General features: G+C 36.2%; 1 protein-coding gene across 2 annotated transcripts; it reads left to right on the forward strand.

Moving 5' to 3' along the window:
- The first annotated feature begins 992 nt into the window (after positions 1-992).
- LOC107727860 (histone deacetylase 11-like) lies at positions 993-22,219 on the forward strand. Of its 2 annotated transcripts, XM_016537888.1 has the most exons (12): positions 993-1,415; positions 1,865-1,925; positions 2,115-2,263; positions 2,730-2,830; positions 4,490-4,516; positions 4,902-5,018; positions 10,404-10,446; positions 11,365-11,441; positions 12,285-12,347; positions 17,173-17,269; positions 19,439-19,617; positions 20,661-22,219. In XM_016537888.1, exons 2-12 carry the CDS (start codon positions 1,891-1,893, stop codon positions 20,898-20,900), a joined length of 1,128 nt encoding a protein of 375 aa, XP_016393374.1. In that variant the 5' UTR covers positions 993-1,415; positions 1,865-1,890; the 3' UTR covers positions 20,901-22,219. The 2 variants fall into 2 exon arrangements, with proteins under 2 accessions (XP_016393374.1, XP_016393375.1); XM_016537889.1 differs by lacking the exon at positions 4,490-4,516.
- Positions 22,220-22,518: the final 299 nt, after the last annotated feature.

Raw genomic sequence — 22,518 nt, forward strand, 5'->3', positions numbered from 1 at the left:
ATGTGTGTATTAATTAAATTCACCTAAGGACCGGGTCGGTTTTCATTGCAGAGGGGAAGATATTTCTATACTCTCCGTTTCTTCAAATAAAAAAAACAGACAAGTCTGAAGTCTCAATTTATGCAAAAATATTCCATTATAGAAAGAAGCTACTCAGGCCATGCCATAGGCTGCCTCAGCTTCAAAGAGCAGCCACAGTGAGACTGTACTTTGTGGGGAGTGCGAAGACCCATTACATTACATGCTAGCAGTGGGTGCCTTTAGATTACCACAGCCTGTGAAAGAATTAGGATACTGATAAAACTGCTAGCAATGAGGGCAGGGACACACGCGCTGCCATCTATTCTCTTTTATCTATTGTATTATCTTACGTAACAGCTGGATGACGGTACTTTTTACTCACGGGTTACTATGAGCTGAAAGAAAGCAGCTAGTGAGTAAGGGATACAGCTTCACTTCATCTCTGAGACGGGGGTGATGACGTCAGTATTCCACTAGGGCTACACAAACAGATATTTTTAGTAACTACAACTCTGGGGACAGCAACTAGGAGACATGTTTACCCTATGAAATAAATGAGGTGAAGTACAAGTTTCATCATCTCTCATAAATTATTGAAATTATGCTTATGTGCATCAATGCAAATGCATAGATTAAAAATTAGACTATTCGTTTTTCTGACAGGCCCTTTCTAAATAACAGCATCACGTTTTGTGGTCCTCAGCTGGATTGGCTTATAGAGATCCTCAGCTGGAGGGTTGCAGGTCTATTCTGAGAAAAAAAAAACTGAGTTATAAAAGTGCAACTAAGCATTAAATAGTCTTGTAAGGAGGAGAACACACTTCCCATGTCTTGTTGATGTGAGCTGTTCAAAGGTCAACTTCCTGTCATTAAACTATATCATTACTATTTTAAAAATATTATTCTAATAGGATTAATAATCAATGCTTTTTTTTTATTTATTTTGTACAATAACCAATTTTTGTCCTGCCTTGGTTCACCCTTTGATGCCCTGGAAAACGCACAAAATACTGTCTTACATGATCTTTTATACCAACGTCATTTGAATGAATATTATTCATGGATTAGTGTTGAATAATGAATTTATGTTGTCCGTATTCATCTCAGTTTAACTCTTACAAAAACAAATTTGATAAATTAAGAGTTCAGCATTGTTGTCAGTATGACGTAGTAAGAGACGCGTGCGTAAGGAGCGCCGCTGCCCTTCAGGAAGGGAGGAACTACAAGCAGACGATTAAATATGCGCACAATCCTCTTGTCTGCAAAAGTTTAAGAGAAACAACAATACTATCCATTAAGAGGATTGTTACAAGTGTTCTGTTACTAATAAAAAAAACGCCTAGACGACGAATAATTTCACCGTAGAAATAAGAGAAATATAAAATGGCTAGCAGGTGAGTCGTGCCGATTTCACATTTACAACGAATTTTTTTTCCAAGCAAGTCAAAAACAAAATGCCTTTGTGAAGTTGGGTCCGGCTGTATCTTTCAACGAGTATTTTGCACGTCGCGTTATGTCCATTTTGTTTATCCGGAGAAAATATTTCCTGCACAGTTGCGTCTTCCAAATTACTAGCGCGCCTGCGCAAAACAGGCAAGGCAATCTGGGATCTGTAGTTTTTGCTATTGCGAACGTCAAGGATAAGTTTGATAATACTAAACGTAAACAAATAACAATGTATGTACATTATTAGCAACAATAATAGCATTATAATATAGGGTATCTGTATATGAATGACTACCATAAAACGCAGGATATGCTTAATTTACAGTCCTCACAGAAAAACAGTGCCACACAGATAGTGACTATTTTCCACTAATGCTGTTATTTGATGTGTTTCAAGCTGAAAATTGGTATGCTGTGGCCACAATGTCAAAAAAAGAAGATTCGGGAGGAAAGAAAGGGTAGGTATTGTTTTCAAAAGTTTACGTGCTGTAATTTTTCCACATTTGTAATGTGAAATGAAGGAGAATGTACATTCAAATTACTGTTATTGCAAAATAACTCCCGACACTGATACAATTACCGTTTACACTCTCTTATATGCTGCACACAAGCATGATTATTTACATTACATATTCATCTTTCCACAGTTCTCACCAAACTGAACTTTACGCAGAGGTCCCTGCGACATGCCTGCCTATTGTCTATTCCCCAGAGTACAACATCACCTTCATGGGTTTGGAAAAGCTGCATCCCTTTGACGCTGGCAAATGGGGCAAGGTCATTCGCTTCTTAAAAGGTGTGCAGCACAACTGCAGGTGGAGTTTGCCAGGCTGGCACTCTAACCAGTGTGTAAGGTGATCTATAAAATATATATGATATAAAAAGAATTGGGGAATCAAAGAGCTGCAAGTCAGTGCAGGAATGGAGGATGGTGGGGAGGTATAGGTGGAGGGATGTAGAGAAGGATAGAGAGAGGAGCAATCAGTGAGGCAGCGATAATGAGGGAAGCTGAACTCCCCTCGGGAACAGGAGCAAGAGGATGTTGGCTTCTCAGCTGCTGCTGCAAGGTCAGGGGCAAAGTGTAACTCTGGCAACTCTTCAGATAAACTAGTCAGCAGCGCAAGCTTTTTTTCCTCATTAGTTCACTTAACAGTTGAAAATGTGCTGAGCTTCTACAGCTCACCATGTATTTTTATTCGACTGTCAGATATTTGTGTTCACATTCGTTGTTGCTTTCATATGATACATTGATTTGTTTCCAGAGGAGCAGTTCATCACTGATGAGATCATTGTTCTAGCCCGGGAGGCCAGTGAGGCGGATCTTCTTGTGGTTCACACCACACGTTACCTGAACAGACTCAAGGTAGAGATGCAGTGTCTGCTGTGCCCATGTCCTGTGTTATCACTTCTTTTTCTAGCACCCATAACTCCATATACTGATGGCAAAAGGTTACTATAAGCAATACAAATAGCCAATTATAAAAGCCACATTCTGATTTTCTAATTGGTTTGTCCTTTACCTCAAACCGGCTTGCAATAAACTGCAAATTTACTTGTTGTAGACCTTCTAGGAGATCAGTGCCAAAAGAAGAATCAATTTGAATCTATTATAGCCCCATTATGACTGTGCGGACATTCCCTACTTTATCAAAAAGACATCTAGACTTCTCATTTCATCTCACCAGGAATGAGCCAGTGATGCACAGAGGAAGTGTACAATAGCAAATTGCACTGGATTACTCCAAGCAGGCCTTTATTTCAATCCAAATCAATCAGTTCGCAGTCTTCTGCAAAGATTGCAGTCTGCCAAGAGGCTCTAAAGCACCCATGAGTCAGCTGCCCCATCATGCATTCTGCACAGTGAGGAAAATTTAAAGGAGCAGTTCACACATAAATGAAAATTCTGTAATTATTTACTCATCCTTGTGTTGTTCCAGAACTGTGAGCTGTATAATAATCAACTCTACCAAAAACTGCTGTCAAGTGTGAATGCCGAAGTAAACTTTAAATACTTTGTTGCGTACAACTGTTATAACAACATGTATGAAATTATTTTAAAATGATATTAACCCTTCAGTTATAGACTTCCGATGAAAGAGCATCAAAAAGTTGTTCTATTGAATGATTGATTAAAGGCATTGGCTCATTGAGTCATTTGTTCATGAATCAAACTATACTAGTTACACTGTATGCTTTTGAGTCATTTGTTTGTGAATCAGATTATGATGGTTGTGTTGTTTGTTTTATTCACTAAAAAGAACCTCTTTAAAAGAATAATTTTTTTTTCCTGAATTGAGTTGTATTTTGTAATTCACTAAAAAGAACCAGCTCAGAAGAGTCATGGGGTCATGAATCGGACTACACTGGTTGTGCGGTGTTGTTCACTAAATTCGCTAATAAGAAGAGAAGTCATTTGTTCGTGAAATCTACTGTTGAATTGTATGTTAACTGTGCGAGCCGTGAGAACAAAAGAAAAAAAAAAGTTATTTCTTGCTGTTTTACGGCGTATGGCCCTTTTTTTATCGTATCAAATTCAATTGTCTTTGCCTTGGTACTGGGGATTCAGTACAGACACGTTGCTGCTGAAAAGCGATACGGGAATGCTGCAGATCGAGCTTGCTGTAATGAAGATCACGATTAATCAGAAAATCGATATTTTTATCCATCTTTAGCTAGAATGAATGGCGTAATGCATTGTGGCATTTTAAGACATTCGTTGTGTAAGAGAACTGTGAAGATTCTTCAGAATGTCTCATTTTGGGTTCATGGAAATGCACCTAGAATCACATGAGGGTGAGTAAATACATGACAGTTTTAATTTGGGGTGAACTTATTCCTTTAAATTAGGCGTTCGATTTCCTGAATCTATATTTGGTGATGCATGTGTTGCGTCAGTTGTCGCTTGTACTGTAGCTGAGTCCCACTGCTCTCTGCTCACTTATGAAGGCTTATCGTTCAGCTACTTGGTCACCCTTTAAATCGGCTCTGTGTATGTATTCTCTCTTTCCCTTAATGCATGCAGAACGCTATCTTGGAGGGCTCCAGAGAGGTATCTGAGTTCTACTGTGACCGAATCTTTTGCTTCACACTTTTTCACTCTGTAATATATATTAGTGTAGTCTATTTATCCTGCTTTAACATTTTGCCACCAGTTTGCATTTCCACTAAATTTTACCCCCTGCATCAACTATTTTTCACTCCCAGAGCAAGATTGGAAACCTGATGTATTGTACAATCCACCATCACCCCCCCTATAGCTTTCTGTTTTGATTTCTGGTATTTACAGTATCCATTTTTTTTCACAATATCCAAAAAGAAATAATGTCACAATATTTGTTAATTATAATTTAGAAGGCATAGTAATTGTAATTTAGACCCAGAGTAGCATGATCGCTTACCTTGAAAAAATGTGCATGTGATTTCTTCCCACTCAGTGGTCGCTGGTGGTTGCCACCATCACAGAAATCCCACCTGTCCTGTTCCTGCCCAACTTCCTGGTACAGCGCAAAGTTCTAAAACCTTTGCGAACACAAACGGGAGGAACCATTATGGTAGGTTTCAAGTATCTATTTTACCCAGAAATGTATATGTGGAGATTAAAACGAATGAAATGAAATGAATTCATACTGAACTTTTTTTGTACAGTGGGGTGGCATATGGATTCAGATTTATTGAACAGTTTCATATCATAATTATCATGTTATCATGTCAAAGCCTCTTGTCCTCAGGAGATTTAGGTGGTCAGCTCATGTGTTCATATTATTCCAATTGTAATTTCTCTCATAAAAATAAATCTTAAAGAATTCGAATGATAATTTTTAAAATCCCAATCTACAGTCTGGCAACAAGAATCATCCCAACATAATATAAAATGAGATTTTTAGTGAATTCGGCATATGCCTGAAAAAGGTCTTTGGAAAAGACTGTGGCTTTATAATAAAGACTTTCAAGCTACAACTGTGAGACCTTTTCTATTTTAAAAGAAAACATAGTTCCCAGTGGGACTATTATGATCAGAAAAGCATAAAATTAATTTGTAAGAATCAAAAGGAAAAAAAATATTTCAGGATTTTAAAGTTTTATAGCTGCCCAATTTCATTTTATTGTCCAACAGCAAGACTTTGTATCAGTACAATACAAATAGGGTTTTGATAGATTACACATCTTTACATATCAAATAGAAAGTCAAAAGAAAATCCTTCAGTTTATCCATCTCATGTGTTTCTGTAGGTCTTAAGATTCTACAAGCTCTAACAGGGTTTTATTCCTAATGCTCTGTTTATGCTGCAAGTAAGTAGCACAGATACATTTTAATAGAAATGGTGTACACATTGCTTTAGGATTTTTTCAGTAGGTTTTGTACAACACCAGGTGTTATACTGCTCGGAGAATGTAATACAGTGAGTCATCATCTCGCTCAGGCTCCAGCTCCATGGAGTATTGTTCAAAGTTTTGCTAGGAAATGGGAACATTTGGTGACAGAAAGTTGTTTGTGAGGGCCTAGTTTGGGCCTCTCATTGGCATAAGTTGAAATAACCTGGGGAGGAACAGCCGGTAGGAAAGGCTCTGAACATCTGTGATAGAGACGCTCGGAGGAGTTTCTCACAGGTAACACAACCAAATTAACACTAACAGCCTCTTTTGAAGCTATCATAGAAGCAGATACATTACTTTCTGCTTTTCTGCTTGGGAGTTAAGCAGAGAAACAAAAAATAAAGGCTGAGAGTGCTACTTTAATTGCTTATGAATTTTCAGTGTTTTATTTCTCAAAGGAGGTATCTGTTTTTGGATCTTAACCTGCTTGGATGTTTGCGCACTTCAGCCCATGACAGTTTTCTCTGTAGGAAATGCTTTCTGATGGTTAAATTGTTGTATTTAAATATTTTATTTGCTTAAACTTAAGCAATAAGCACACAATGAGAACACAACTGAGAATTGCTACTACTTACAAGACCATTTGGTATTTCTACCAAGAAGAGTGTATCACAGTATTTATCTATAATAATAGTAGTAATTGAGATTTACATTTTCTTAGGAAGATGTAATGACAGGGTGAGTCTTTTTGAAACTTCAGAACAACTAAACCAATTCCTTTAAAAATGATTCACTGATTCGAACAGATTCTAAACTTGTTGAAGCAATAGAGACTGTGTAAATGCACAGCAAAAATATATTTAATGGCATGTTTTCCCAAACAATTGAAGCACCTGGGCATTATGTGGACTATATTACCACCTAAATAATTTTTACTTGTAAAAAAAAAACTTTAAAAAAGCAAACATAGAGGTTACAGTGAAGCGCTTACAAAGAAGGATTTAAAAGCAGAAATATGAAGCTTATAATTGTATATAGGCAATTAACATAAAAAAAAATTCTGTTAAAACTTGACTAAAGTTGTACAATTAAATGCTACTTAGCAGGCAATTTTTTCATAATAAAATCATGTTAACACCCATATTGTTTACTCCTTGTGGCTATACTATTAAAGCAATGTTTTAATGTTTACAGATTGGCCTCATTCACCTTTATTGTTAGTGCCTCACTGTGACTGTAACCCAGATTTTTTTGCTTTTTAAAGAAAAGGATGGACAAGCCGAAATGAATTTTTATGGTAATCAACATTATTCCAAAAAGGCTGTTGATTGAGCCGAACCCAGGAAATTCCTTTAAGGCACATTGGTGTCAATCTTCTAGCAGCAGTACCATCTATCCTCCCTGTTATTCCAGTGATGTAAAAGACTGCAGTAAATTACTTTGCGGTATGCCAGGTGTTCTCCACAGTGCATCTGCGCTCTGACAGACTGCACTGCGCGGCAGACGAACTCGCGATGAGTGTGCTCCACACGTCCCTCTCAGCCCGAGAACATAATTACACCTCCCATTGAGCCCCTCTCACGGCCTGCTAATTGACTGCCATTTCAGTCAGCAGACGACAGGCTGGATGGAGCTGTAGTTCTGGTTCGGGGAACATGGGAGTATGTGCGGGCCGTCCCCGTCTTAGGTAGTGAGCAAGGAAGTTCAAGGTTAGACAACATCCGCTGTGTAATTGTGGGCGTTTAGGAGGAATTATCATAATGGGCAGACTCGTATCATTAATCTCTGTTCTGTTGTTGTGGATTTGTTTATTATCAGAGTCTTAATGTGATGATTATGAATGAGATCAGATGTGCACACTTGTCTTTGCTTTAATAGCACTACTTCAGTTACAAATAGGCCGGTCGAGCTTGAGTTTAGAGATGCAGAATGTGGCGGTGGATGTTTGTATAAATTGAAGCTTTTCACTCAGAGCGGTCGTGATGTCATTTAGGTAGTTCGACTAGAAATTACACTGATATGAGCCCTGTTTAGATTCTGAAGAGGATACATTTAAAAATAAGCATGGCCCAGAACCAGTGTGAATGAGTGAATTCTAATGGTGTCCCAGGAAACTGAGTCATCAGTGTTTCAATGTTTCGTAGATTTGTGTTTACTAGGGCTGCACGATAAATCGCATGCGATTTATCGTGCAACCCTAGTGTTTACTGTATACTTATACACTGCTTAGGGGTCTAGGGAGTGAAATGAAACACAGGTGGGGATTTGTCAAAGTGTGCAAGTGACTTGTGATAGTCTTTGCATCAGTTGGAAAATATTGGTATAAATAAATCAATATTGTTTTGCAATGTATTTCATCATATTCCAGCAAAAATCTAAACAACAGGGATACATTATAGCTGGCATGAAATATTTATTTAAAAATACATTTAAAATGGCTGCTGAAAATTAGTTTTTGCTATTACAGGAATAATGGACATTTTAAAGTAGTGTGTATTTAAATCTAAAACAGTTTTTAAATTGTAATAATATTACACAATATTGCTGTATTTAGTGTATTTTGATCAAACAAATGCAGCTTTGGTGCACTTTTCTCCATTTCTGTGTATATATATATATATATATATATATATATCAGCTGAACTGAATGTGAACTACTGGCCCAAAAATCCATATTTTGTTGAGGCCTATATAGACTTTTTCCATGTTGCCTTTTCTGTTTCATTGAGAGCACTGGATGCTTTGAATAAAATATTACTCATGAGTAAATTTATATGCACTCTGGCCCTTGAATTGATTGAAATGATTGCAGACTCAAATCATTTTGATTCAGTTTTACTGATGGATCCCCTATCAGTAGAAACTCTGAGGAGAGGGAGTGTGGGAGAAAGTTAAAAAGGAAAGATAGAGCTGAGTTGAGCTGAGCTGTGCCTTCTAGGAGCCGCTCGGGGCTCTAGCCTCACTGATAACCTTCTCCTTATGCAAAGCCATGCACTGGCTGCAGCCAAGGGATTGAGCTCAAGAGCACTGTGTGTGTGTTCGTATATGTGTGGAGCTCTCCTCTCAGTTTAGCACTCTACTTCATGAGTGACTGAAAGTAGCTTTAAATGCACTCAGAGGAGAGTGTCATGAGTGTACTGGGCTGTATATCAATTCTAGATACAGTTAAACGGGTCTAAAATTATCATTAGTTGGTATCTCAGAGTGTGAAATAATACAAATTTATAATAGATAAGCAACACAAATCAGAAATAATATTGTATAGTTTCTACTTTATATTTCGTTGTTTGTATTTGTAAAAGGTCTTTAATAGATGTTTGTAAAAAGATGATACATGTTTCTTGAGCACCAAATCAGCGTATTAGAATGATTTCTGTAGGATCATGTGACACTAAAGACTGGTGTAATGGCTGCAAAAATTTAGCTTTGCCATCACAGTAATAAATTACATTTTAAAACATTAAAATAGAAAATTGTCATTTTAAAATGTTAACAATATTTCACCAAATGGCTGTTTTTACTTGATTTTTATTAAATAAATACAGCCTTGGTAAACATTAGAGGCTTCTTTTCTAAACATTAAAAAACCTTAATGACCTCAGTGGTAGTGTGTGTGTGTATATGTGTGTATATATATATATATATATATATATATATATATATATATATATATATATATATATATATATATATATATATATATATATATATATATATATATATATATATATATATATATATATATATATATATATATATATATACACACACACACACACACAGTGTATATATATATATATATATATATATATCAGGAATAAAAAAACAAAAAATACACTATTTATGAAAAATGTCCCTCAACATAACCTATTTAAGGCTATACCACTCTGAATGGTACTGCAGTGCTAAGTACTCAGAGCTTCCAAAGACTCATGGAGGCAGCTAAATTACTTTTGACAAGAAGAAATGATAAAAGAAAACACGATCTGGTCTCATTTTGAAAGACGAGTGAAAATCTGATTATTATTTCAACAAAGCAGCATCAGGTTTTCTTTTTATTGCAAAACTCATTGGAATGCGCCACTCATGGAAGATGGTCTTATCTGTGATAGACAAGACCCTTGCTGTGATATAAGCACTATTTTAAAGACGTTGATTCCTCTGCCATTAAATGTGTTCGATAGATTGGATCTCCCTTATGTTCATAATAACAGAAATGCAAAACTAAGATAGGAAACAGATATGTGAATAAAGGAAAGAATATATGAGGAAAGCATTAACAACTAAAATAAATGACTATACAGAGTGAATTTAAATATTAGAAATGCACAGGCTCTGTAAAAAGCTGCACAAAACCCCTCCTAAACCATTAGCAGACCATATATGCACAGAACTTCTGTGTGAAGTTGAAAGGATTTATAATCAGAGATGAAAGAAGTTCAGATAATGTTGTATCCTCCCTCAGCTTTAGCGCCAAGTTACTCTGCTTTTGATTTATCCAGCATATGAACAGATTTCTGTTTTTCTGTTCATTTATTGATGACTTGATAGGGGAAAATGCCAGCTGGAAAATGAAACCATGAAAGTAAAGTGTTCTCTCTCTCTCTTTTTTTCTTACCTAGGCTGGAAAGCTGGCAATGGATCGAGGATGGGCAATAAATGTGGGTGAGTTCTTTCTCTAATGTTCCCGATCATCACTCGAAAAACAATTGCCAAGAGAATAAGTGCATTTTACTGTGGCTTATGGATTTGCTGTGTTCCCTGCATATTTGATTCCATCTCAGACAAACTATTGATCATTTAAAGTAGTGATTCTCAAACGTCCTGATATTACATAGTCACAACAAATTCCCTCTAATTTTGTCAGCGTTCAACTGACATTGAGTGGGGAAAAAATGGAAAAAAGAGCAAAGAATATGTTATAATTACATAAAATAAATAATATTTTTATTATTATTTAAAATATATTTTTAAAATAGTCATGTTCCACTGGTAGCCCTAGACTCTTTAATATTAAGATGTAACAGGGTTGTTCTCTTGGTAACTTTCAAAATTCCCCAAAGATGGCTATGTATCAATGCATTCACTATTCTATTCACATCCTCGTTTCTGAAGAAAGTGGGAGAAAAAGCGTGGCTCCTGCTAGCTCAGCCATTTCCTTCTTACCGCTGAGAAACAGAGCCACTCTTTGCCTCTGCATTGCTAAACATTAATAGACAACCGACGACTATTCATTCAAATGCGCGCGTTGTTCTCTGGAGGGTGTTGCACAGTAATTGAAAGGTGTGAATCAGCAAGCGGGGTCGTGTGAATAAGCAATAAATGCTAATCAGCAACCAACCCCCTCCCATAGAGGAGTTTCCGGAGTGCAAAGTCATTTAATGAGGCTAAATGTGGCAGGTCATGGGAGGACAGATCGGATCTGTTGCCTGAATGTATAAATACGATCCTAAATAAAAACTAGTCTTTCAATCACCCACATTTTGTGGGAACATTCAGATGGAAATCTTCTGGTGGCAGTGGAATACAGGTGCCATTTTTATGCACTGAGCTGTTTTTAAGGCTCTATTCTGCTTTATGCAGGAGGAGGCTTCCACCACTGCTCCAGTGACAAAGGAGGAGGTTTTTGTGCCTACGCTGACATCACACTAGCGATCAAGGTGAGATGTTTGCATCAAAACATTAGAGATTGCAAAATGGGCCTCTATAAGAAATGTATTAGTCATCTAAAACAGTTGTAAATAATGTGAATGAATTATGAATAACATGGCAGTTAAACAGTTTAAATCTTTGACCAGTTGCTGACTGAAATTATGATGACCAATGTCAAAATCTAATATTGCTGAGTGAATAGTTATTTTACTCAACTCTTTTTATCCAAATTCACTTAAAAATATATTTTTATTAATAAATATTAAAAATAATGCCATATATTTAAACTAAATGAATTTTGATTTTGAAAATAGTCTTTAAATGCATATACAGTAGTCGGTGGAGTTTTTTGAATTACATGCGGAAGTCAATCATCTCCAAATGATCAAATATAGTGTTGTTTTACTACTGTAACTTTACCACTCTTATTCACCTGCTGTTGTTATTGGATAACATTTTTACTTTGTAAATGAGCATTTTTGGGTTGTGGATTTGCTTATCATATTCAGTATAGTTGCCGTTTGGTATTGTTAAGAAATAATATAATTTTATTCTATTTAAGAAATAAACTGACTAAAGATAAGAGGATTACTTACATAAACATGTCATTAAACCATTTACAATCCAGCCTCTGAGTTTTATTAAACCATCCTGCACAGACTCATGGGTACAGATATCATATTTGGCATCTCTGTACCATCTTTTTACTGAAACTCATCAATTGATTTCTTTTTTCCACATTCATTCCCCTCTCAGATTGTTGCCATGTCATGAGATCCACAAACATCTCTGCAATTTGTTCCTCTGTCAGGCACATTCTAACTGCCTCCCTTGTGTGTTTCCCTCTGCAGTTTCTCTTTGAGAGGGTGGAAGGAGTTGCCAGGGCCACCATCATCGATCTAGATGCCCATCAGGTGAGCAGTCCTTTTCCATCTGCACTCTGTCAGTCAATGGAATTGACGCCGTAGACGAGATAATACCCCCTTTTTGGAGGCGAAATCAATAACTCTGCACTCTGATTACTTATATGCAACAGCTTTGACTCTTCTGCAGCTGAAACATGCTTTCTTTTGTTGTCATGACTCCGTTAGTGTTGGCTGTTGAGTGTGTCATTAGGATGATTGCCATGGCAATCACTACTCAATGATAGAAATGCTACTTTTTTGGGCTGTCAAGTGTGTTATGATATTGTACATGCTCTTATAGTGTGTAATGAGGTAATGGCTTTTTCTGTAGTTTCTGTAGATCCAGAAAAAATAATTTTGCATGATATGACCCCTTTAGAGACCAGATATGAATATCGTAAGAAGCCACTCTGTTGGTCTTAGCAGCAGTAGAATATGTCATATCCAATGCAGTGCTGAGATGGTAAATTATCCCACTCATTAATAAAATATGACCCTTCTTTAATCATTCTCACTAAATTACAAGTTTTATGATCCTTAACCAAGAGTGTAGACTTCACATGGATATCAGCCATATGCCAGTCATTGATTTATGCTTATCATCTTGATATTTGCTTGGTCACAAGTGTGTTTATAGGCTGACTTACAAACTAATTAACACCAAAGCAGCTAAGCAAGCACTTGTGAGAATGCATGTTCATTGTGACCTAGCTTCTCTCTGTGGACATTGGGGATTGTGAAGGTGAGCAGAAAATATTTGGTTTGACGTCATGGTCACCCGAGCGAGAGGAGAGCTGGATGAAGCGAAAGAGACAAGGAAGTGCTTGATGAGATAACAGAATGAAAAAAGAGAGTTGTCTCACAACCAAGGACTCTGAGGTAAAGAGTTGAATTAAGAAGCAGAGCTCTGAATGGGCAATCAGCTGCAAAGAGTTTCAGATTACAGCTGTCACACTCATCACTTCTGAGACATCCGTAATTCTTTATGTTTCAGGTTTTCAGTGAGTTAATATTGGTGCTTTATAGTTTTTCAAGATAATTTGAATCAAGACAGCAAAATATATGTCACCTATAGTGAAAGATCTTTGCTGAAAAAAATGAAATGAACTGAAAATTTTCCATCAGTTTTGATATGTTATGGTGAACCATGGCTGTTTCATTTTATTTTACCTCATTATTTTTTTATTAAAATCATGTCATAACTTGATCTTCTAGTAAAATGACTTCTCTCTGGTACTGTGTGCCGGAACCCTGTCCCTTTATTTTTAGTCTGCTTGAACCCTGTCCCTTTCTTACAATCGAGCAGAGTAGGTGTAGAGATGTTCATATTGAACCACAATTGAGTTTTTTTTATTTTTTTTTATTATTATAATGATAATTGTGATCACAGTTGTTGTCTTAATTAGTGATAAACTTATATATATCTGCTATAGGATGTTAAATCAGATGATATTTGGCTGTTTTAAGACTGTCACCCTCTTGCCGATAAGCAAAAGTTTGTTAGTTGCAGATCTGTCAATTAATAATTCACAATTTGTTTATTATTTATTTACTTATTTATTTGTTTATTATATATATATATACATATATATTTGTTATTTATTTATTTATGTATTTATTTATTTATTGATTGCTATAATTAAATTGCATATATAAGTTTGGGGTTTTTGAAAGAATTATCTTGCTCACCAAGTCTGCATTTATTTGATGAAAAATACAATAAAAACAATAATACTGTAAATTATTTTTACAATTTAAAATAATTGTTTTATATTTAAATATATTTTAAAATGTAGTTATTAATATGATGGCAAAGCTGAATTTTCATTCTGCTCATTGTAATATGCTGATTTGGTGCTTAAGAAACATTTCTTATTATCATCTATGTTGAAAACTGTTGTACTGCTTAACATTTTTAGTGGATTAAATTGTTGCATTATAAGTTAAAGATGTATCACTTTTGATTAATTTAATGATTCCTTGTTAAATAAAAGTATACATTTCTTTAAAAAATATATATTAATGACCCCAAACTTTTAAACGATAGTCATTATATCAGCCAGCCATTTCAGTCGAATACTTGCCTTAAAGGCACAATATGTAAGATTTTTTTATTAAAATATCCAAAAACCACTAGAACAGTGTTATATATTTTGCTGACTTGTGTACTTACATTATCCCAAATGTTTCGAAGAATGTTTAAATCCAGAGAAATAAGCAATTTTAACTAGTGACACGGACCGTGTCCATAGTGTCATTGTGTCACCTGCCAATGACATCATAACCCCTCGATTTCCGGTTTTGTTTTGTAGAAAACATGGAAACACCAAAGACGCTTTAATATGTTGTGCGTTTTAATAGACCGGTGACGACCGCACAGAGTAGCATTATAACATAACTTTCAAATGTATCTAGTATGATAAAACAGCGCTGCTTTTTTCCCCACATACGCACGACCGGAAGGAGCGGAAGCGGTCGACTAAGGCATAATAAAAGCTCAGCTGCTTTCGAGCCATGGGTCGCGTTCGTTCAGCGACATCATATCCTTCCTTTAATTAGTGTGAATCAACATGTTTCCCTTAAATGTGCAGTTTATTGCACTCCTTCCTAATGAGTCTACTCCTCTGCTAATTAGCCCAGCCTATTAATTAAGTTCTCACGGACCCAGGAGTTGTTGTTCCTGATAATTTTGGTGCTACAGTAGCACATAAAACTGGCATAAGCATTTTTAAGTGTGGCTTGATTGTAATTATAGTCTTTTGCTCATCGACTAAGCCAACAAGATCAGATCAATACCATTGCCGGGTGAATAATTCATGGAGGACCACAAGCAGAACAAAGGTGGGAATCTTCATGTTGGCATATAAATGTGCCTGAAAGCGCTGTCTCAGCTGGGTTTAACGGCTGTAAAAATAACGAGAGGGGAGACGTTACACTGGACTTGCGTAATATTCACCAGGTCACAGTCTGTAATTCATCAGACATCAATTTCCCACTCATCTCAAGACCTTCCTCCAGGCCTTATTTTGCTGCAGCATTTATCAGTCAATATGAATATGGGGATTTACAAAATAATCCCAGCATCTCTTAGCATCTTTCTGATTCTGTTTTTATAGTTCATGATAACGTAATATCTTCATATATCCAGACAGCATCTCTATCACCTCTTTAACTGCCTGTAGAGAACTAAAGAGGATGAATCTACATGACAACAATGAAATGGTCCATCTGACCTTTCCAGCATGTGCTTATATTAGTAAACAAGCTGTTGGGCGTTCCAGTTCCGAGGTGATTGCAGACTTGATCTCTGATGCAGAAATACTGTACCTTCCGTCCTCTGGTCTTATAATAGCATTGGCGCATTAGATAATATTACCGTTCTGTAACAGTTCACCTCTACTAGAGACCATCAGTGCAACTTAAGGGCTGCTGCATGTTCAGTAATCACTCCTGTATATATTATTAATGTAAGCTGCCTGTTAGATTTCAGAGGACCAAACTCAAAATTGTTACATGGATATCTTTTTGCCAGCAGCAAGGTTTTGCTGCTTGAGTGCACAGATGGTGCAGACAGGAGAATGTGAACGTGTCCCTAACGCGTGGTTCATAGTCTCGTAATTGGCTAACGGTTGCTTTGAGCAGAGAGACAGGACTGTTTTGGAATAAGAGGCTGGAGTTGTACACATGAGTTGTGGGCCTTGCAGCAGTTTTAAATTAAAAGTGACAATAGCCAGACGCTGTACGTGACAGATGAGGAGGATGGAATGAAGAGAGATGGAAATGTTATGTCTTCAGAATACAGAGCTCAACACTTAGCAGAGGAGAGCTACGGAAAAGCTCATCTTCGCATCTCTCGCTGTCAGTCATGCTCTATTTCAAAAACAAAAGCAGTTGCACTCGCATTGGACACATGCAATACACTGTATTGTAGTAACTATTGTTGAGAAGCTGTTTCGAGATTTTTGTGAGCTGAGTGAGTGAACAGTTTTGTAAAATACATGAAATACAAGTTGTGAAATACATATCTTTACCCAAAATTTCCTGCCGTCTGTCTCCATGGGATACATGGATATGCCAAAAGGGATGCAAAAATCATTTTTGTTGTTTTTCTACAAAATTCCAAAAAATAATTTTAAAAAGATAATTTTCTTGAAGCAAGATTAAGTTTATTAATTTTACCTGAAGAGCTTTCTAATGAAAATTTGTCTTTTACTGCCGTATTATTATTATTATAATTATAATCATTATTATTATTAAGGGTGGAATTGACACGGGGTGATTTTTTTTGTTCATTTTGATAATGTGTTGAAGGAAGATTATAATATTATTAACAAATTAATAATACAATTATTTTGTAATTATTGTTTAAATTTGAACACATTTTTACTTTCCAAGAAACACACTTGTTTTATGGTTTATTCTTTGTTTTGAGGATGTATATGTTTTTTTTAATGGAAAACAAGATGACAAAATATGCTTTTGTGCAGCATTTAAGCTGGGATTTCACCCACTGAGTTCTGCAGATTTTCACAGATTTGAACCCTTATTATTCTTTGCATGCTGACTTATTGAATATTCTTATTTAATATAGTAATTTCAGCTCATTGTAACACATTTGGCTGTGTTAAAATCCATTATGTAGAGTTCAGCAGATTTTCTCCTAAAATCACCAATCATTTTTGTGTTAACCACTAGACCATATATTTATTAAATATATTTAATTCACTGTAGTAAGTGAAACCAGCTGCAACATTAATCTTAGTTGTAGTTAATAGTCCAAAACCAGGAATCCACATAATATGAACTTACATTTGCTCTTTGATGCATATTGCAGGGAAACGGCCACGAGCGGGATTTCCTGGAAGACAGACGCGTTTACATAATGGATGTCTATAATCGCCACATCTATCCAGGAGATGGATATGCAAAGAGTGAGATAATGTGCATTTGAGTGTGTAAATGGGGATTTGAAGTGATCCTGATTATGTAAAGATATCCTGTCCCACAGTGATACGAGAAGCTGAAGCGATTTGGATCATGGTTATCTGACTAATTTAGCCTGGACTTGCTTTTTTATTTGCATATCTATACAAATTCACGCCTACACACACTCTCAAATAATGGCATCAGTATGTGAAGGCAGATGAAAGGAAATGAAAGAATGCATGTCACCCTTCTGACGGTTAGAGATTTCGCTCTCCTACAGGGGGCAGTGTCCTGCAACCCTCATGCTACTATACTTACTTATGTACTGTATGCTTGTATTTTATTTTTATCATACACATTTCTAGTGTTACCTTAACACCCTTCTTTGTGAAAATATTTGTTTTTCTATGTGTACCTTCTTAAACATTGCTTCTGATACAAATATTTTCTCACATCTACATGCCAGTTATTTTATTATTTTGGGGCATCATTTATTGTACATATATCTTAACATTTGAAAGCCTTGGCTTACAATGATACAGTATTCAAATTCTAATTGACCGTTGATGTCTGTAACAAAGTTCGTAGTCATGGGAAGGAGGAGGCGGGAACCGGCGAACATTTAAACACTTTAATAAAATAAACAAACACAAAATGAAAGTAAAGCGGCAGCCCCTCGCGGACAACTGCCGCACACAAAACACAAAATAAAATCCAGGCCTGGTCCTCTCTCGTCCAACACTGTCGTCACTCCTCCTGTTATGCTTCCGGAGCTCCTCCGTGGGACTCGAGACCGGTGAGTGGTCGCTCGCTCCATTCCCACGGCTCTCGGCCCCGCCCCTCTCGTCACAATGTCATTGTCTTTTGCATACTGAATGGTGATTGGTCTTCTTTTTCTGCCTTGCATGCACTGATATTTCCTTCAGGAAATGTTTTGATTGATATGTTGGATATCAAAGATACAGCCCACAGTGGTTTGAAGGAATGACTGACAACACGCTTCAACTGGCACGATATGGTCACATTATAATCTTCGTCAATTAACGCATCCGTTATCTGCACTCTTTTAACTCGCTCTGTCAAACATTTGAGTAGGAGTGACAGAAATATTGCTGTTCTGTTCAGCTTCAATGCACACTGTGCGACAACTTGTCAAACCTGAGATGATTTCATTAATGCATTTACATACCGTAACCAGCTGAACATAAGGTTTTATAAACGTATAATATTCTGACTTAACCTTCCCCTCGCTCTATTGAAGGCACATCCTGGCTTCTCATGATAAGTTTTACATGGCCTTACTTTCCTTAAAATGTTCATTCGTTTTTTTTTTTTCTAAACCATTTTCCCTCTGTGACTTCTCAGTATATTCAAAAGAAAACGTACCACTGTTTTCTGACTCTGCCTGGAAAGGCACAAGAGACTAATTAGGTCTTAAAAGCCTCAGAGAAGGCAAGGTATTGTGCTCTATTTGCCTTTAAACCAGGCTTAAATAAACAAAAGAACATCTTGCTTTAGTTTTTACCTTTTTAAAGTAAATAGTTAATTCTTTTCAGCTACATCCACAGCAAATTTGGTGAGAAAAGAAAGCCATAAAAATCCTTAGTGGCATTCCCCCCAGATTTTAGAAAGATGTATTATTTTTTTTTAAACGGGTGCAACTTAAAAAAATCTGTAATTTACTCACCCTCATACCTGTATCTTTTAAATAGTTTGTGGGTATTTCTTGTGTGGAACACAAAAGTAAATATTTATTGCAGACTGTCGTGGCTGCTCTTTTACATACAGTGAAAGTGAATGGTAACCAATTATATCAAGCAGTTTTAATTGACTAATGACTTATATTTTAAAAAGCTATTATATGATTTTAGACTTAGAATATAGCACAAAAGACATTTGGCCTAACCTGGTCCCCATTTACTTTCATAGTATTGAAGAAAGCAGAAAGTCATACAGGAAAATAAAAAGTCATATGACTTTTGGAACAGGGTGTGCATTTTTGGGTGAACTAACCCTTTTAATAGGTTATTTTAATAGGTTTCTTTGTCCAGTATTTGAGTGTAACTGCTCTGAATTGCTGTTATCTATTCTGTTTGCTGACATTTTACCTCCCTTTGTCTTCGTCTGCAGTTAAGGTGATGAAAGCCTAATTTGGTCTTCATTTTTGACTTCAGGGGCGATTAAACGAAAAGTGGAGCTGGAATGGGGCACAGAAGACATGGAATATCTACAGAAAGTGGAGCTCCATTCAGAAGGGGCGCTGAATGAAATACGGCCTGACATCATCATATACAATGCAGGCACGGACATTCTTGATGGAGACCCTCTTGGAGGGCTGGCTATATCCCCACAGGTACAGCTGTCACTCATTCTTTCTTTCAGTCCACCATATCAGATCTGAGACGCACTGCTTCAACTCGGCAGGGTTTTCTAGCCTGGTCAATAAACTTCTGTATCAATTATTCAGAATGAATGGGCAGAAAAACGTGGGACAAACGTGGACAGACGTGGGAAAAACGTCTTCATTTTGAAGATTTGGAGGGAGATTAGAAGAAAGACTTTTTATTAAAATCATATATCATATAGTGTATTAATGGTGACAGTGTTTGATATGCCTGCACATGAGGTTACCCTATGCCATTGTGACCTATTATGCCTCATAAATCAAATGCTATCAGCAAGTTTATGTACTTTTTGTATTTCACTTGCACATTATTGAATTTTCATTATTAAATGTTTATGTAAAATTTTATACTCTGCAAAAAGCATTTTCTTAATCATAGCATCTCGCTATAATAGCGAGTCCAATTCTTGCTATTAACAAGCATTAACTACAACTATTTCCTCTATAAACTACTAATTTGATTTGCTTCTTATTACTAGTTAGTTAGGTAGTTGTTAAGTTTAGGTATTGGGTAGGATTAAGGATGTAGAATATGGTCATGCAGAATATGTGCTTTATAAGTACTGTATTTATAAACGGCCAATATGTTATTAATAGGCATGCTAATAAGCAACTAGTTAATAGTGAGAATTGGTCCCTATACTAAAGTGTTACCTAAATTTAAATAATCTGTGAAACAATATTAACTTAAGAAAAAAGTGCATTACACATTAAGACTTGTTTTCAGATAATTTTTGACTTTTTTTCTTGTTTTAAGCAAAAACCTTTTTTATGCTCAAGTTGGAAAATAAACCAGTAAACCTATTTTACTTAACTCTAAAGAAAGACACCAAATACATTAGCTTAGCTATTTGAACCAATTCATTTGAAACTTCTCACATGTGGCATTTTTTAAACAAATTTCAGATTGATATTTTGCTAAAAATTACTCATTACATATGAAGCCATGTTTAACACTGAATAATACTAAAATATTCTCTCCCGTCTTTCAGGGTATCATAAAGAGAGATGAGATCATCTTCAGGGCAGCCCGGCGACGAGGAATCCCCATCCTTATGGTGACGTCAGGGGGCTACCAGAAGAAAACCGCCCGCATCATTGCTGACTCCATCCTGAATCTGCACAGACAGGGTTTGATTGGTGAAGAGGCTGTAGAGGGTGCGGGACCCTCACATGTACCGCTCATGATGAGCAAATCTGTGTCATTGGGGGCCACGTTCAGTGCCATTTAAACTCTCCTGATCTTGGACCTTGTCAAGTGTGTCAGACACACTGTTCATTTATCTAATGCAAACATTTAGAACTAATATATAATGTTCTGGTCAGGGATCTAATGGTTTGGTGGTTTGGACCGAGATTGACTCAGGATAGTTTTCGTAGTTCATCGATTTGAACTATTTAACTCGTATGTTGCATTTTTTGTGATAGTTTTGGAGTGAAATTTTGAAATTGGGTAATATTTTCAACTTTTTCATCATTTCTTAAGGGTATGCAATGCTTGTTTGCACATTCAATTTTCAAAGGAATAGTTTACCCCAAAATAAATTCTGTCAGCATTTGCTCACACTCATTCCAAATCCATTCAGTTTTATTATATGTAAAAGAACATTTTTCATTTTGTGTTCCACAAAAGAAAGACAATGATACGGGTTTGGAATGACAGAATTTTCATTGTTGGGTAAACCTTTTTAATTGGTGCCCACAAGTTGGGCATTGAAAGGGAATTGATTTCTTCTCAATTTCAAATTTAAAAAACAAATCTAAGGGATACTGTACATTAATACATTCCTCTAGAGATCCCCAGTTTGAGATCCACACAAGAAAAATAGATCATATGCCAAGAGTTGATTTTATTGAGGAATTTTTGTCAGCTGCAACACTATATTAGATTTATTCAAAATTAAATTATGGCATTATGAATCAATTTTGGATGCATTACAGATTCCTCATTGCGTCGACCTGCTCTGCCATCACGCCTTAAATTATTCTGTGCCATTAAATGGAAGTTGCTTTTAAGACCTGCTTTTGTGACCAGTTGGTTTTAGCAGCACGCAGGAATTCTCATTTGTGTGCATCAGCAGGTGGACCACTTGCAGGCTGAGTGCTTTCTATCATATTACACCTGGCAGGCTTTTGAAATGTCTTCAGGCTGAGGCCGGGGCTCTCTCTATTAGGAAATGAAACTCTTCATTGGAGAATTTGAGAGACACTGCAGTTGGTTACCAGTGACAGTTCTAAAGCCGTGATCTTGACTGCCTCAATTTAACAAAATGGGTCCTGTCATCTAGAGAATAAGTAGGAGATGATGACACTGGTTTCTTTTTTTGTTCAGATTCTAAATTCTAGTTTGAAATCTAGATTCTCAGATTTTGATTTTGTTTTTGTTTTGTGTTTTTTTTTTTTTGACATCAAATGTAGAACAGTCTACTATTTTTACTCGAGGAGTTCATTACTCCACACAGATTTACCACTGAATTTGTCACTATTGGCATTATAAGCTTTTATTTAAAGGTATGATTCACCCAAAAATGAAAATTCAATCCTCATTTATTTACCCTCATGTTTTTTCAAATCTGTTTGACCTTTTTTTTTTTCTTGTGGAACATTAGTATTTAGGACATGATAGGAAGAAATATGAGATGGGAAGAAAAAATTACATATCAATGCTTTTGTGATCACTCACAAGACTATGTAATAATATGATAATATGTGGAAATAATATGAAGTGGGAGGAAAAAAACTATACTGTATTTCAGTGCTAATACAAGTGAATGTAAAGTTTCTTGGGAGAATGTTTTGCAAGTAAGTGCAAAGTTTTTTAAGGTGTCCAAAAGAAGCGTAAAGTTTCTT

This window comes from Sinocyclocheilus rhinocerous, unplaced genomic scaffold (assembly GCF_001515625.1).
Source record: "Sinocyclocheilus rhinocerous isolate Xijiao unplaced genomic scaffold, SAMN03320098_v1.1 scaffold576, whole genome shotgun sequence".
In the NCBI taxonomy this organism is placed as follows: Eukaryota; Metazoa; Chordata; class Actinopteri; order Cypriniformes; family Cyprinidae; genus Sinocyclocheilus; species Sinocyclocheilus rhinocerous.

Coding starts and splice junctions, on each gene's coding strand:
- LOC107727860 (XM_016537888.1), top strand. CDS start 1,891: ATGTCAAAAAAAGAAGATTCGGGAGGAAAGAAAGG. Junction 12,348..17,172: donor TCGATCTAGATGCCCATCAG/GTGAGCAGTCCT, acceptor TGCATATTGCAG/GGAAACGGCCACGAGCGGGA. Junction 17,270..19,438: donor AGGAGATGGATATGCAAAGA/GTGAGATAATGT, acceptor TTTTGACTTCAG/GGGCGATTAAACGAAAAGTG.